The sequence below is a fragment of the Polyodon spathula genome, chromosome 44, assembly GCF_017654505.1.
Source record: "Polyodon spathula isolate WHYD16114869_AA chromosome 44, ASM1765450v1, whole genome shotgun sequence".
Lineage (NCBI taxonomy): Eukaryota > Metazoa > Chordata > Actinopteri > Acipenseriformes > Polyodontidae > Polyodon > Polyodon spathula.
The window spans coordinates 1338590-1354775 of NC_054577.1; the positions used below are offsets into that span (position 1 = coordinate 1338590).

At 47.1% G+C, this 16186-nt stretch overlaps 2 protein-coding genes across 2 annotated transcripts in view; both read right to left on the bottom strand.

Moving 5' to 3' along the window:
- Positions 1–731, bottom strand: part of LOC121305602 (probable cation-transporting ATPase 13A3) — a 7372-nt gene extending 6641 nt beyond the window's left edge. The window contains exon 1 of the mRNA XM_041237293.1: positions 469–731. The gene's annotated coding sequence lies outside the window, so the exon portion shown is untranslated. The remainder of the gene's footprint in view (positions 1–468) is intronic.
- A 2684-nt stretch (positions 732–3415) lies between these two features.
- On the bottom strand, positions 3416–16186 carry LOC121305566 (TSC22 domain family protein 4-like; the record flags this gene model as incomplete). Its single annotated transcript, XM_041237232.1, has 4 exons — positions 14707–16186; positions 13557–13726; positions 4042–4093; positions 3416–3736 (listed from the first exon to the last, which is right to left on the bottom strand). Coding segments are annotated over exons 1-4 (1740 nt in total), but the record flags the coding sequence as incomplete, so codon positions are not given.

Below are 16186 nucleotides of genomic sequence, written 5' to 3' on the forward strand. Positions count from 1 at the left end.
ATATATACATTCTGTATCTACAGCTCTATCTATAGGAACAGGTGGAGAGTCTGGCGTATCAGAGCTGAGAGAACCTGTATCTGTTTCATCACACTGACTAGCGGACTGGTCTATTATCCTACTGATAAACAAACATGGAATAATATCGACTTTTCTTTTTAATTCTATCAATATTAATATCACTTTACTATAACATTTACTTTAATCAAATAATCAATATATATATATATATATATATATATATATATATATATATAATATATATATATTCGTATATAATATGATTCAAAACTGGTGACCAAAGTGTGTGTGTATGTGTGTGTGTATCACATGGTTACACTATCATTCTATAGCCGAAAGCTATATATCTATAGAATCGCTCTAGTATAGATATAGCTAGTATCTATCTATCTATCTCTCTATCTAGATAGCTAGAAAATTAATTCAATGTAATCCCCCGGTTCTTACCCGGGTCTGGATCAACATATCATAATCTCCTGATAATCCCGGTATAAAAGCTCCTGTTAAAAGATGCGGCTTTCGAGTCCCCCAAAACCCCGTCAGTCGTCGGATGGACCGGAGAGACAGGTCGCTTCGTTGTCCGGATTCTCGCCAGCAGCCTGTGTCGTGCAAACCTGCCTGTCCCTGTCCCTGTCCCTGTCTGTCTCTCTCTCACACACACCCTCGCAATGTGAACGGCAACGACGCGGAAACTGGGAAGAGCATCATGGGAAATGTAGTTTATTAGTATCAGGAATTGTAGTGCAGCTGGTCTCATCCGCTTGCATTGAAAAAATAAAACCAGATTAGCATTATGATGATGGATTATTATTATTATTATTATTATTATTATTGGTTTATACGTCATTACAACAGTTGACGTACGGATTGTTTCACATATTAACTAGCGGAACTGGGTCGCGGATAATTCCTGAATACAAACATGTGATAAACACATTGATTTAAGTATGTTAGTGTGTTAATAAATGACAAATCAATATATATAACTAATAAATAATTTATATGCATTAAAACTGTGGTTTTTTGGTGTATTTCAATTTGTATGGCAGATGTAATCTATCGATCTCTATCTTGCTATGTAGTAGCTAAAAATCCGAAAAATTAATCCCCCGGTTCTTACCGGGTCTGGATCAAATATCTAATTCCTGCTATATCCCGGGTTTATGCAGCTCCTGTTAAAAGATGGTTTCGAGGTCTTAAACACCCCGAAAAAATGGCCGGAGGAGACAGGCGTCGCTTCGTCATAACGCCAGCAGCGTGTCAAGGCACACCTTGAACATTATGCACGGTCTGTGTCTCTCTCTTCACCACCCACGTTAATGTAAGGCAACGACGCCGGAAACTGGGAAGCGCATCATGGGCAGTAACTTGTTAGTATATTTGATTGTAGTGCAGCTGGTCTCAGGGCATTGAAAAATAAAACAAGATTAGCGTTATTGTATTATTATGACCAATTTTTTAGAAAATTGAAACATCGAGGATGAGCACTATAGATCTATGAATCCGTTTTTTTATTATTACAGACAGATAAATCACGCGATAAGGTTATACATAAACTTTACACATTTAATATGCTTTTTTTTATTATTTAGTAAAAAAAAAAAAAAAAAAAAATCTGTTTTTTATCACCAAAGAGTTAGCAACATTTCGGTGTTTTATTCATTTTTTCCCCCGGTAATATTGGCGTGATCTGTACCGTGTGATTGCTCCAGTACAGTCACATGGTCCCAACCATCGCAATCCAGCAGTACCTTAGTAACTCAAGAGCACCTACCGTCTGTCTATCTGTCTCTCCATCTGTCTGTCTGTCTCTCTGTCTGACTCTCCATCTCTCTGTCTATCTGTCTATCTAGCTCTCTCTCAGTCTCTGTCTATCTCTCTGTCTGTCTGTCTATATCTAGAGTTAAACTACAACAATAATAATAATATTTTTTTGAACCACAACAAAAAAGAATTGCACACACTTTTAAATAACTTTACCCTATAGAAAAAAAAAAAAAAAAAAAAAAAAGACAATCTGTACAATTCTGACACGAAATTATCGAACACCGAATTACCGAGGCACTCCTGCGCAATCCTGAATCAAACCCCATTATAGTGTACATATAAACCAGACCAGGTATTAACAGGCTTCTCCCATAGCTTACAATGTTCCCTGTGCTTTACCAGACCCCTCTGTGCTTTACAATGCTTCCCTATGCTTTACCAGACCCCTCTGTGCTTTACAATGCTTCCCTATGCTTTACCAGACCTCTCTGTGCTTTACAATGCTTCCCTATGCTTTACCAGACCTCTCTGTGCTTTACAATGCTTCCCTATGCTTTACCAGACCTCTCTGTGCTTCACAATGCTTCCCTATGCTTTACCAGACCCCTCTGTGCTTTACAATGCTTCCCTGTGCTTTACCAGACCTCTCTGTGCTTTACAATGCTTCCCTATGCTTTACCAGACCTCTCTGTGCTTTACAATGCTTCCCTGTGCTTTACCAGACCTCTCTGTGCTTTACAATGCTTCCCTATGCTTTACCAGACCCGTCTGTGCTCTACACGCTGCACATTAAAAGCCGGCAGTTAAAATAAGTATATATTTTTTTTTTACCAAGAGCTAAACATTTCATCAAATATCATTTAACAACCACCCTCTAACATAGTGCTGTGTAGCACTAGCGCCAGTAACAGCTGCATTTCACGCTAGCTCCATGCCAGCTGTACGAGTTCCCAAAATCCAGCTTCACAATCATGAACCCCCCCCCCCAACACCTCCCTTATTACTCCGTTCAAAGCCCTACAGTGTGAAATCATGTTGTAGTTCGTCACTCTGTCAGTTCTTTGTTTTAATTTGGTCGGGGAAACACACCGCCCGCTCTGCTCAGTTCAAGCACGCTGCGCTGTCCTTTTTCAAGGTGATGGGGGACTCGGACGCGGGGGGGGGGGGGGGGGCAAGCACACACCGACCCTGGGGGGAGGCAGCGGAACCATTCTAAACACCGCCCCCCCCCGCCCCTAAAAGTGTGTGGGGCCTAAGGGGCGGCAATGGTCCAGGCGACAGAGGGACTGGTGTCCTAGGTAACGTTGACGACACGACGAGGGACAGTACAATCAAACCAATAATCCATTGCTGCTCCTGTCAATGTTATGATTATTAATAGCAGTATTATTATTATTGCTGGTTCCCGATGGGGCTGTCCCGTGCGGTCTCAGCCCCTCGTCTCTCCCTCTCTCTGCTCTCAGCTGCATTGACCTCTGGCTCTCTGTGGGTCTCAGCCCCTCTCTCTCCTCTCTCTGCTCTCAGCTGCTCTGGGGAGGCGATGGTGGCTCCCCTCTCCCCTCTCTCCCCTCTCTCCTCTCTCTGGATGGTGGCTCCCCTCTCCCTCTCTACCTGGCTCCCCCTCCCCTCTCTCCCCTCTCTCTCCTCTCTCTGCTCTCAGCTGCTCTGGGGAGGCGATGGTGGCTCCCCTCTCCCCTCTCTCCCCTCTCTCTCCTCTCTCTGCTCTCAGCTGCTCTGGGGAGGCGATGGTGGCTCCTCTCTCCCCTCTCTCCCCTCTCTCTCCTCTCTCTCCCTGGATCAGGCTCAGTTGCTCTGGGGAGGCGATGGCTCTCAGCAGGCTGTTCTCTCTCTCCAGGACAGAGTTCCTCTCTGCCAGGTCCTTGATCTGCTCCTTCAGCACCTCCACTTCCTCACGAACCGCGAACATCAAGTGACTCTTAACAAGGTCCTGCAGAGGGGGGGGGGGGGTTAGAAATACGACAACTCCAGTCCAAAGTGAAGTTGACGGCGTTGGGGTGTGTGTGTGTGTGGTGTGTGTGTGTGTGTGTCTCAGTGTGTGCGTGTGTCAGTGTGAAAGATGTCTAGTGGAAATGTTAGCCATTGAATTGACACTGAAGACACTGAGGGAGACCTCTAGTGGAAAAGTTAGTCACTGAATTGACAGTGAAGATGCTGGGCAGGCTTGCACAGTGAGAGATGTGTCTCCAGGGTTCAGTCCTGCTTTATTGAACTGGAGTTTGAGGGCAGTCCTACCATGGCTTGCTCGATCTTGTTGTCAATGGCAACCGTGCTGCTACCGGAACCACTGAAAAAGACACAAATGAGAAAAATGAATTCTATCGAAATTCAAACACAATTACATGCACAGAATTAAAGTAAATCAAATCTACCCAGGGATGGGAATAAGACTCCTGTTGCACAGCAGTGTCACCCAGTCCAGGTTTTACTTCCAGCTTGATCAGCCCCCAGTGTGTCTAGGGAACAAGCTCAGGTGTGTCTTATTATTAAACTCCTATTAAAACCAGGACTGGATCACACTGCTGTGCAGCGGGAGTCTGATTTCCAGCCCTGCGCCAGTTTATCAGTCACAGCTAATCTGAACTCAATAGAATCCGTCAGGAGACAGAGAGAGCCGATGTAATCTATATGTGCAGCATTAGCGAAACAATTCACACCCCCTCTATATAGAATGAACTCCCTCAGCTTCATCGAGTCCAGTGAAAGCTGCTGAATAATGATCCCTTGTTAACATATTGAATTGCACACTGCTTTGTAGTTTTCCAGATAGGTAACTGAAAGTCTGACAGAAAATGAAAAATTGAACATTTTCTAATCTAACATGAAATATTACTGCACTGCCCTTACGGCTTTATTCTAAACTTCTGTCCCGAAAGGTCAGTGTGTGTTTACCACCCCCACCCCCTCGCTCTCTCATTGTCAGCGCGTGATTCGTGTTTCTCCTCTCCAGTGAAAAGCTGCCATTGTCTCTGCAGGGAATTCCGGAACACAGACAGGCGGGCGGAATGTATTCCCGACGTTCCGAACCCCCCCCACGCAGATCCCAGCGTTTAGTTTCAGTAACACTGCTGAAGGCACTAGAGCCCAAACGCTGGTCTGCTTGACTCAGTTTAGTTTCAATAACACTGATGAAGGCACTAGAGCCCAAACGCTGGTCTGCTTGACTCAGTTTAGTTTCAGTAACACTGATGAAGGCACTAGAGCCCAAACGCTGGTCTGCTTGACTCAGTTTAGTTTCAATAACACTGATGAAGGCACTAGAGCCCAAACGCTGGTCTGCTTGACTCAGTTTAGTTTCAGTAACACTGATGAAGGCACTAGAGCCCAAACGCTGGTCTGCTTGACTCAGTTTAGTTTCAGTAACACTGATGAAGGCACTAGAGCCCAAACGCTGGTCTGCTTGACTCAGTTTAGTTTCAGTAACACTGATGATGGCACTAGAGCCCAAACGCTGGTCTGCTCAACTCAGTCTCTTCTAGTCTTAAACTATAATCGTGAATTTCCCAAAACAATAAAATATAAATATATATATAATTTTTTTTTTTTTAATTCAAGCACTTAAACAATGCTTTACCAGACCTTCCTGTGCTTTACAGTGCTTCACTATGCTTTACCAGACCTCTCTGTGCTTTACAATGCTCCCCTATGCTTTACCAGACCTCTCTGTGCTTTACAATGCTTCCCTATGCTTTACTAGACCTCTCTGTGCTTTACAATGCTTCCCTATGCTTTACCAGACCTCTCTGTGCTTTACAACGCTTCCCTATGCTTTACCAGACCTCTCTGTGCTTTACAATGCTTCCCTGTGCTTAACCACACCTCTCTGTGCTTTACAATGCTTCCCTATGCTTTCCCTATGCTTTACCAGACCTCTCTGTGCTTTACAATGCTTCCCTATGCTTTACCAGACCTCTCTGTGCTTTACAATGCTTCCCTATGCTTTACCAAACCTCTCTGTGCTTTACAATGCTTCCCTATGCTTTACCATACCTCTCTGTGCTTTACAATGCTTCCCTATGCTTTACCAGACCTCTCTGTGCTTTACAATGCTTCCCTATGCTTTACCAGACCTCTCTGTGCTTTACAATGCTTCCCTATGCTTTACCAAACCTCTCTGTGCTTTACAATGCTTCCCTATGCTTTACCTCACCTCTCTGTGCTTTACAATGCTTCCCTATGCTTTACCAGACCTCTCTGTGCTTTACAATGCTTCCCTATGCTTTACCAGACCTCTCTGTGCTTTACAATGCTTCCCTATGCTTTACCAAACCTCTCTGTGCTTTACAATGCTTCCCTATGCTTTACCAGACCTCTCTGTGCTTTACAATGCTTCCCTATGCTTTACCAGACCTCTCTGTGCTTTACAATGCTTCCCTATGCTTTACCAGACCTCTCTGTGCTTTACAATGCTTCCCTATGCTTTACCAGACCTCTCTGTGCTTTACAATGCTTCCCTATGCTTTACCAGACCTCTCTGTGCTTTACAATGCTTCCCTATGCTTTACCAGACCTCTCTGTGCTTTACAATGCTTCCCTATGCTTTACCAGACCTCTCTGTGGTTTACAATGCTTCCCTATGCTTTACCAGACCTCTCTGTGCTTTACAATGCTTCCCTATGCTTTACCAGACCTCTCTGTGCTTTACAATGCTCCCCTATGCTTTACCAGACCTCTACAATGCTTCCCTATGCTTTACAAGACCTCTCTGTGCTTTACAATGCTTCTGTATGCTTTACCACACCTCTCTGTGCTACAACGAACTATGGTTTTGTTCAAATGTTACCCTGACGAAACTCTGGTCCCCCCGACCCCCTGCCCTAGTACACACCTCTGAAAAAGCAGAACCCCAGGAGGGGATGGGGGTTAGAGGGGTAGAACGGGGGGGCCGAACTCTGCCGAAATCTTGCCCAGCCAGAAGCTTTGGCGCAAGGACCTTTGCCACAGGGGAGAGCACTACCGACACTAGTTCTTGCTGGAGTTGACGGTGTGAGATTAAGGACCCTTGTGTTTCTGGATTGCCTTTGAGGACTGGAATTTACAAGACGATGTACGGAGGAATCACTTTTACAGATCAAACTCTTTGGGGGCTCCTGCTTGCACCCCATCCACCGTTTCGGGGGCTCCTGCTTGCACCCCATCAATGCCACCTTCCTTCTGGTCTTGAAGAAGACCCTCTCTTTCCTGGCTGCTTTGTTCCTGGTATTGTCCTGGCTGCTTGTGATCAATACTCTCCTCTCTCTTCTGTGATCAACACTCTCCTCTCTCTTCTTACGATCAATACTCTCCTCTCTCTTCTTACGATCAATACTCTCCTCTCTCTTCTTGTGATCAATACTCTCCTCTCTCTTCTTGTGATCAATACTCTCCTCTCTCTTCTTGTGATCAATACTCTCCTCTCTCTTCTTGTGATCAATACTCTCCTCTCTCTTCTTGTGATCAATACTCTCCTCTCTCTTCTTGATCAATACTCTCCTCTCTCTTCTTGTGATCAATACTCTCCTCTCTCTTCTTACGATCAATACTCTCCTCTCTCTTCTTGTGATCAATACTCTCCTCTCTCTTCTTGTGATCAATACTCTCCTCTCTCTTCTTGTGATCAATACTCTCCTCTCTCTTCTTGTGATCAATACTCTCCTCTCTCTTCTTGTGATCAATACTCTCCTCTCTCTTCTTGTGATCAATACTCTCCTCTCTCTTCTTGTGATCAATACTCTCCTCTCTCTTCTTGTGATCAATACTCTCCTCTCTCTTCTTGTGATCAATACTCTCCTCTCTCTTCTTGTGATCAATACTCTCCTCTCTCTTCTTGTGATCAATACTCTCCTCTCTCTTCTTGTGATCAATACTCTCCTCTCTCTTCTTGTGATCAATACTCTCCTCTCTCTTCTTGTGATCAATACTCTCCTCTCTCTTCTTGTGATCAATACTCTCCTCTCTCTTCTTGTGATCAATACTCTCCTCTCTCTTCTTGCGATCAATACTCTCCTCTCTCTTCTTGTGATCAACACTCTCCTCTCTCTTGTGATCAACACTCTCCTCTCTCTTCTTGTGATCAATACTCTCCTCTCTCTTCCTGCGATCAATACTCTCCTCTCTCTTCTTGCGATCAATACTCTCCTCTCTCTTGTGATCAACACTCTCCTCTCTCTTGTGATCAACACTCTCCTCTCTCTTCTTGTGATCAATACTCTCCTCTCTCTTCTTGTGATCAATACTCTCCTCTCTCTTCTTGCGATCAATACTCTCCTCTCTCTTGTGATCAACACTCTCCTCTCTCTTGTGATCAACACTCTCCTCTCTCTTCTTGTGATCAATACTCTCCTCTCTCTTCCTGCGATCAATACTCTCCTCTCTCTTCTTGTGATCAATACTCTCCTCTGTTTTATCGCAGCCTTGGTTTCTAGCCTCGATTGCACCCCAGCAGAGGCTCCTGCCTGTTTGAGGGTCGATCCTCTTAGGGCGTCCGGGAGAGGCCCCTCTTTTCGGGGTTGCCGAGGCCGGCTGGCGGGCGGGGCAGTGGGTGCTGGACAGGCAGCAGCCGCAGGACTCGGGTTCAAGAAGCGTCTCGAAGGACGACACCATGCTTCTGACGCTCACTGGCATCGCTGAACAGTTTCTCGCGGGTTAAAAATGTGTTCCGAGTTACACGCTGTGAAATAGATTATATATAAGTATATATATAGAAATACAGATTCTTCTTATTATTAAAATATCGCTCGTGCTTTTAGGAATTAGATCCACAAAATCTAGAAAAAAAAAATTTGAAGAAAATTTAAAAAAAACTGTCCTTTCAAAGAATGTTGGCTGTTGGAAACACCTGTGTTTGGGGTCTGAGCTGCAGTGCATGAAACAGGAGTCCCTGGCAGAGTCAGCGCTCCCCTCCGGACTGGAATCCAGTTATCCCAGCCTCTGGAGCTGCTCCGCACTCCCAGTGCTGCCCCATTGTAATCACCAGTCTAGTTTCTCTCTGCTTCAGAAGAAGCAGGGGGGGGGGGGGGGGGGGGGGGGGGGGGGGGGGGTTGTATAAGAGCCACTCTGTGCCCTCCCTGTAGGCTGGCGCCAATATTCTATGACAGAGACAGGCTTCCGATTGGCCGGCACCAGGATTCTATTCCCTCCCACACACGAGCTGCGCTGAACCAGACACACACTCAAATATAAAACACACACACACAGACACACACAGAGAAACACTCAGCGACACACACACACACACAACCCTCTCTCTCTCTCTCTCTCTCTCTCTCTCTCTCTCTAAGCTAATAACTGGTCTTAGTATTTTGCACAGCATGTTCAGCAATCCCACACACGCGCGCACACACACACGCACACGCAGAGGCAGGCAGGCTGGGATTAGAATGTCCCTGGAGCAGAACAATGGGAACAAGGTTCTGACAATGCGTGTGTTTCGGTGACTTCTGTTTACGCAACACACAAAGCCACTCCGACCCGGGAAGGGGGGGGTCCCCCCCCAGTCCCCCCCAGTCCCTTGGAGACGAGGAGCCTGGCGTGTTTCCGGACGTCACACAGGTTGCAGTGACATCTGTCCTGGAACCACCTTTGATGGCAATGGGTCAGTTTTTTATTATTATTATTATTATTATTATATTATTATTATTATTATTGTGTTAGACCAAAAATCAAGCTTAAGAGCAATTCCGGTTGCACAGCAGTGTGATCCAGTCCTGGCTTTGCTGTGAGTTTAATAATCAGACTCACCTGAGCTTGTTAGCTAGACACACTGGGGGCTGATCAAGCTGGTAGTAAAACCTGGACTGGGTGACACTGCTGTGCAATAGGAGTCTGATTGCCAGCCTTGCACAGAGAAATACACACACACCGGCAGAGATACAAAGACACAAAACAGAAATACACATCCACAGAGAGATACAGAGACACACACACACACAGAGTGACGGCAGCAGGCTCCACTGTATGCAGTCTGAGGCAGGGTGCAGAGTTTTGACAGACAGCGAACAAGAGAAGGATTCAGTTCACTCAGCTCCAAACACACAGCTCTGAGATCAGCAGTCAAAGGGGGCCATCTGCTGCACAGAGCCCAGAACTGCAGCCTCTTTCCAATCACATTGTTTTTTAGCGACTCAGAAAAAGTTTTGTTAACAGATCACAAGACATAGCTGTTGTGTAATATATATATATTAATGAGGTTGGAAAGTCTGCAAATTCTAATGCATAGGGAAGCATTGTAAAGCACAGAGAGGTGTGGTAAAGCATAGGGAAGCATTGTAAAGCACAGAGAGGTCTGGTAAAGCATAGGGAAGCATTGTAAAGCACAGAGAGGTGTGGTAAAGCATAGGGAAGCATTGTAAAGCACAGAGAGGTGTGGTAAAGCATAGGGAAGCATTGTAAAGCACAGAGAGGTCTGGTAAAGCATAGGGAAGCATTGTAAAGCACAGAGAGGTCTGGTAAAGCATAGGGAAGCATTGTAAAGCACAGAGAGGTCTGGTAAAGCATAGGGAAGCATTGTAAAGCACAGAGAGGTCTGGTAAAGCACAGGGAAGCATTGTAAAGCACAGAGAGGTCTGGTAAAGCAAGGGGAAGCATTGTAAAGCACAGAGAGGTCTGGTAAAGCACAGGGAAGCGTTGTAAAGCATATTTTTTTAAAATAGCAAAATTACTGTGGCAAACTTTTCTGAGGGCATGGGGGGTGGCTGCCCTATACAGGGCATTGTAATATAAAACACACATGTGAACAGTGAAAAACAGGTAAGAGGAATTAGAGAGGAGGAGGAGGAGGGATGCAGTCCGACAACGCTACTGGCTGCTTCTAACAAGAAGATTTCTGGGAAACCCCGGAGCCCCTGGGGCGGAGGCAGACAGGACTTTCCAGTTCTCCTGATAGAATCAGTCAGATCAGTCAAATGTGGGCGGAAACTAAAAACAAGTTTCTACAGGGTATTGACTCAGGGGGTCGAGTCAGAGAGCATTTCAGCACAGCCCTGCTGAGAAACTCACACCAGCCCTGCTGAGAAACTCACACCAGCCCTGCTGAAAAACTCACACCAGCCCTGCTGAGAAACTCACACCAGCCCTGCTGAGAAACTCACACCAGCCCTGCTGAGAAACTCACACCAGCCCTGCTGAGAAACTCACACCAGCCCTGCTGAGAAACTCACACCAGCCCTGCTGAAAAACTCACACCAGCCCTGCTGAGAAACTCACACTAGTCCTGCTGAGAAACTCGCACTAGCCCTGCTGCTGCTGCACCCAGTCCTGGGGCTCAGAACTCCCCTCAATGAAGTATTTTATTATTATTAATATTGCAATGATCAGGAGCCAGGAGTTTGAGCAGGGTTACAAACTCACACTAGCCCTGATCTATAGGGTTAACATATATATATATATATTAAACACACACACACACACACACACACACACACACACACATCAAAAGCCTAGAAGTGCCTCCAGTGTTTGTTTTCAAACATACTTTCCTTTGACAAAGGTATGTTACATATTGAGACGTTATATTGACACAGACACACAGACACACACACACACACACACACTGACACACACAAATGAAAAAGAGAAGCAATTGCCAGACTGAAAACTCGCTACTTCAACACTGATCTCAAGCCTGCATATATTAGGAAGCCCCCTTTTACCCCCTCGTCACACTGACAGAGCCCCTCGTTCCTTCCCCAAACACGCCCCTGGATACACTACAGCCTGCGCCCTGAACTCCCTCCCTCCCTCCCTCCCTCTGCAGCTTCTGAGTCAGGGCAGCACAGAGTCACCATTCATATCCCATAAACCAGTCTAATCAATTAGGGGGGGGAGGGCCGGGGGGGGGGGGGGGGGGGGGGGGGGGGGGGCAAGCGGGGGGGGGCAACTTGGGGGGGGGGGGGGGCAACTTCTTTTCGGGGGGGGGGGGGGGGGGGGGGGGGGGGGGGGCAACTTGGGGGGGGGGGGCTGGCGTGACAACTGGAAACTATTAGGAGGCCGGGGGGGGGGGGGGGGGGGGGGGGGGGCCAACATTTAATATTATTTGTAAAAGGGGGGTGTGTAGGTCTATGGGGGCTATTCTGGACACAGGACAGACTCTAGCAGTCAAAGCTGCAATTAATGTTACAGAGCTACCTGAACACCCAATAGAGATACTACGATATAGAAGTCTTCCTCAGTGTCTTCCAGCGTCAATTCAATGGCAACGTTTCCACTAGAAGTCTTTCAATAGAAGTCAGTGTCTTCAGTGTCAATTCAATGACTAACGTTTCCACTAGAAGTCTTTCTCAGTGTCTTCAGTGTCAATTCAATGGCTAACGTTTCCACTAGAAGTCTTTCTCAGTGTCTTCAGTGTCAATTCAATGGCTAACGTTTCCACTAGAAGTCTTTCTCAGTGTCTTCAGTGTCAATTCAATGGCTAACGTTTCCACTAGAAGTCTTTCTCAGTGTCTTCAGTGTCAATTCAATGGCTAACGTTTCCACTAGAAGTCTTTCTCAGTGTCTTCAGTGTCAATTCAATGGCTAACGTTTCCACTAGAAGTCTTTCTCAGCGTCAATTCAATGGCTAACGTTTCCACTAGAAGTCTTTCTCAGTGTCTTCAGTGTCAATTCAATGGCTAACGTTTCCACTAGAAGTCTTTCTCAGTGTCTTCAGTGTGAATTCAATGGCTAACATTTCCACTAGAAGTCTTTCTCAGCGTCAATTCAATGGCTAACATTTCCACTAGAAGTCTTTCTCAGTGTCTTCAGTGTCAATTGAATGGCTACCATTTCTATTCAAGTTGAAAGTTTTTAAACAATTTTTCTAAACGTTTTAAGAGCTTGTTCATGAACCTCCTTAAATATCTGTGTGAGCCTCGCCGGGGCAGGACCCAGGACCTCACAAGAGGCTTTTCAAGTTTTCCAACCTTGGCTTGGCCTTTACTGTGACATTCTACACACAATATACAATCAGACACACCCAAGCACACACACTGAGACATAGACACACACACACACACTGACACACCGAGACATAAATATACACACACAAACATGCAAACACACACACACACACACACACTGTAACCCTACTGCCCTGGGCAGCCTGTCACATCACTGTGGAATCTATTTTAATACCCTCTTGCTGAAGCCGACTGTGATGAGCAAGAGGACCCTATTTCTACTGGAAGATTCCCACAGTGTCGCTCCACAAGGAACCCCGCCGAACCCATGTTTCTCTAACTAGACCTTTTTTAATTGTATTCAGCTCTTAAACAAGGGTCCAGGCTGGCCGGCACATTTTATCAGCGACTTGAACTCAGGAGCAGAGAACAATTTAAAAAAAAAAAAAATGTAGTTAAACAAATGATCAAAGGAGAGTTTAGTTTAGTAATCTGAGAGCTCAGTTAGGATCTAGACAGGCCGACACAGCGGGGGGGTCCCCAGGATTGGGCTTGGGGACCCCGGGTTAGAGGACTGTGGTATTCACCCTCACTATCTAGTTGCCTGTCTAAGTGAATTCTATCTGCAGCCTGTGATTCTGCACAAGGAGGCGATGAGAGGAGGGGAGAACCCAGTCTCTGTGTGCTTCAGGACTACAAAAAAAAATACTCAAAACATTAAGCCATCCCAGCCCTGCAGCAAAAACACAGCGAAGGCATCACACTGCGGATTTGCCAACTTTTATGCAGGAAAATAATTGGTTGAATCGACAAGAGCAAATATTTTTTGAAGGGGTTGACACACGCACACGCACACGCACACGCACACACACACACGCCCCTCTACCGAGCCCTTACCACTCGCCATCAAAGTCGAAACTGGTCCCCACACCAAACACGGACTGAGCGAAGCTGAAGCAAGCTGGGCTGTGGATCCTGTACTCCAGTGACCTCCTGTCTGGACTTCCAGCGCCGACCAGAGGGGGCGCCGGCGAGCCACTCCGAGAACTGCAGTCCGGCCCGGCGCTCTGAGCGACCAGTGAAACAGGAATCATTAAACAAGTGACAGACGCTCAGAAACAACAAACAGCTCTGTTATCCACAGAAAGAGAGAGAGAGAGAGTCAGGAATCCAGCAGGGTGTGAATCAATCACTAGAAACGCTTCTACAGACGGCACGGAGGAGGGCAGACTGGCACCATTGTTTTTAAGTTTGAAACCAACCTGTCCACTTCTGCCGTGCTATTTGAAGAGTAGTTAATGATTAAAACAGAGTCTCTTCGGTTTATCAGAGACTCTGTTTGTCTTCCTCTTCTTCAAATTTATGAGTCTCCTGGGGTGGGTCGTGACTCTCCCTGGGTAGAGAGGCTTCTATGCGTGAGACGGCAAACCAACAGAGAAAACGAAGGACTTTACCAGCATTTCAACAGCACTGCTGACGCAAAACAAGACTCTGGGTCTTCATAGCTAGTCGAGCCATGTCGGTACTGATATGTATATATATATATATTATATATATATTGGAATCATCGATCTCGTTTAACGCAGGCTGGCGCATCACGCCATGGCGAGGCAATCCGACCACGTAGTGCGCCGTTAGGTGTTGTCGAGAGCGCAAACGCCGAGATCGCTACATGGGTGTTAGAAGTGGGACCGATCTTTTTTTATTATTTTTTTTTTTTTTTTAAAACCTCAACCGGGTCGTACAAGAAGCACGGGACCCTTTGTATTAAAAACATAATTTAAATTAATTAATAATAATAATTTCATAAATAAATAAATGTATATAAGCAAGGCGGGCTCGTTCGCCATACGAACAGTTTTCCTAGGACGGGCCAAGTGAGTATCAGCGCTAGTCCGTGGGGTAGCTCGAATGATAAGCTGGCACGGCGGTTATTTAAGACGGGAGTCGAAGGACCGGAGAGGAAGGATCAGGTGATGCGGGGGCGGCCTCTACGGGGGGCATTTAAAATTTTAATTTATAAATAAATAAATAAATCAAGGCCTACCTTCCTACTTCGTTCCGCCAGATCGACGTTTTTAGAATCCGTCGAACTGATCAGCTCCCACCCGGCCGAGGAGTGCGAGACGGGAGACCGGAGGCAGGTGGGCGGGCCGGCGGCTTCCTTCGGGGAACGAGGGGGGGTGGTGTTTTGGGGCGCCCCTGAAGGGGTCGGGGGGTGCGCTTTTGAAACGGCCGCTCTGGGAGACTCCGTCCCAGCGGGCGACTGCTGTTGCTGCTGCCTGTTGCGGGCATCGGAGCAGCTGGGCGGTGCCGCCGGGCTCTGGGCCAGCATGTGCGTCGTGCCCTGGGAGTGAACAAGGTGGTGCCGGTTCTGTGTCGGTGTCGTGAACAGAGCCTTGCGGCTGCGGCTGCTGTCGGCCGCGCTGCTCGCCAAGCCCAGCCCTTCCAAAGACTCCAGCGAGTGTGCGTGCCGCATGCTGTCAAGGATCTTGATAACCGCCCGGTTCTCAGAGTCGCGATCATAGAAATCCACGCAGGTCCACCGGCCGCGCCTATAGGGCTCCCTCAGCCCCTGGTCCAGCTTGACTAGTCGGAAACGACAACTCGTGGGCGAGGTAAGAGGCAAGGCGGCCAGCGGCGACAGGAGCACCCCGGACGGCGAGGAGGGAGTGCTAGCCCCTGCTGATTCAGTTGCAGCCGTTGGGAAAGTGGGCTGTCCTCTCCTGGCTTGGGTCGGGGTGCTTGGGGCGGAGAAGCAGGGCGGCGTTTTCCCAGCAAACCGGGGGCACAGCAACGACGGCGCTGCCGAGCCGCTAGAACCACTGGCTGCCAGCTGATCGTTATTTTTTGTTTGTGAAAGTCCATCTCCCCCTGCAGCGGGGTGCGAGGCCTGCCTTTTCAGGCCCGCGGCCGAGTCCTCGGCCTGTCCTAAGTTACCAGGCCCGTCTCGGTCGGTTCTCAAGGGGGCGCCTCGGTTCTGAGGGGAGCCGGTCACGTCGGTTTCTATGGAGGGGTCCGCCGTTGCCGGGGCAACAGGGCAGGCAGAGAGGCTGCCAGAGGCCTGGCCTCCAGAGTAGTTGCTGAACAGGCTCTTAGTCTCCAGTTGCGGGGTTAAGAGCATAGTGGGTCCCATGGATTCAGGGGACAAGGGGCCACCCCCTGTCAACTCGCCCTTCCTCTGCTCAAACTCAGAGGTGACGCTGGTGATCTGGAAACCACTTCTTTTCTTACCCCCGCTCATTATTATTATTATTGTAAAAAAATGTCTTCTTTTATTAAAGGTCACTTCCTTCCATAAAACAACAAAAAACGTTACTAACAGCGAGTCCAAACCTCGCGTCTAAACTGAAGTTATATATGAAATAAAGTAAACCCTTTAATGACCGTCATAGAAAACAAAACACCGCCGGTAAATATTGTGAGTTTAAACAGAACATCCACCCGTGAACAGAAAAAAAAAACCCAAAACACTCAAAAATAAAACCCTTATGAAGTTCCACAGAGTCCAACTCTTCTTTCGTGCT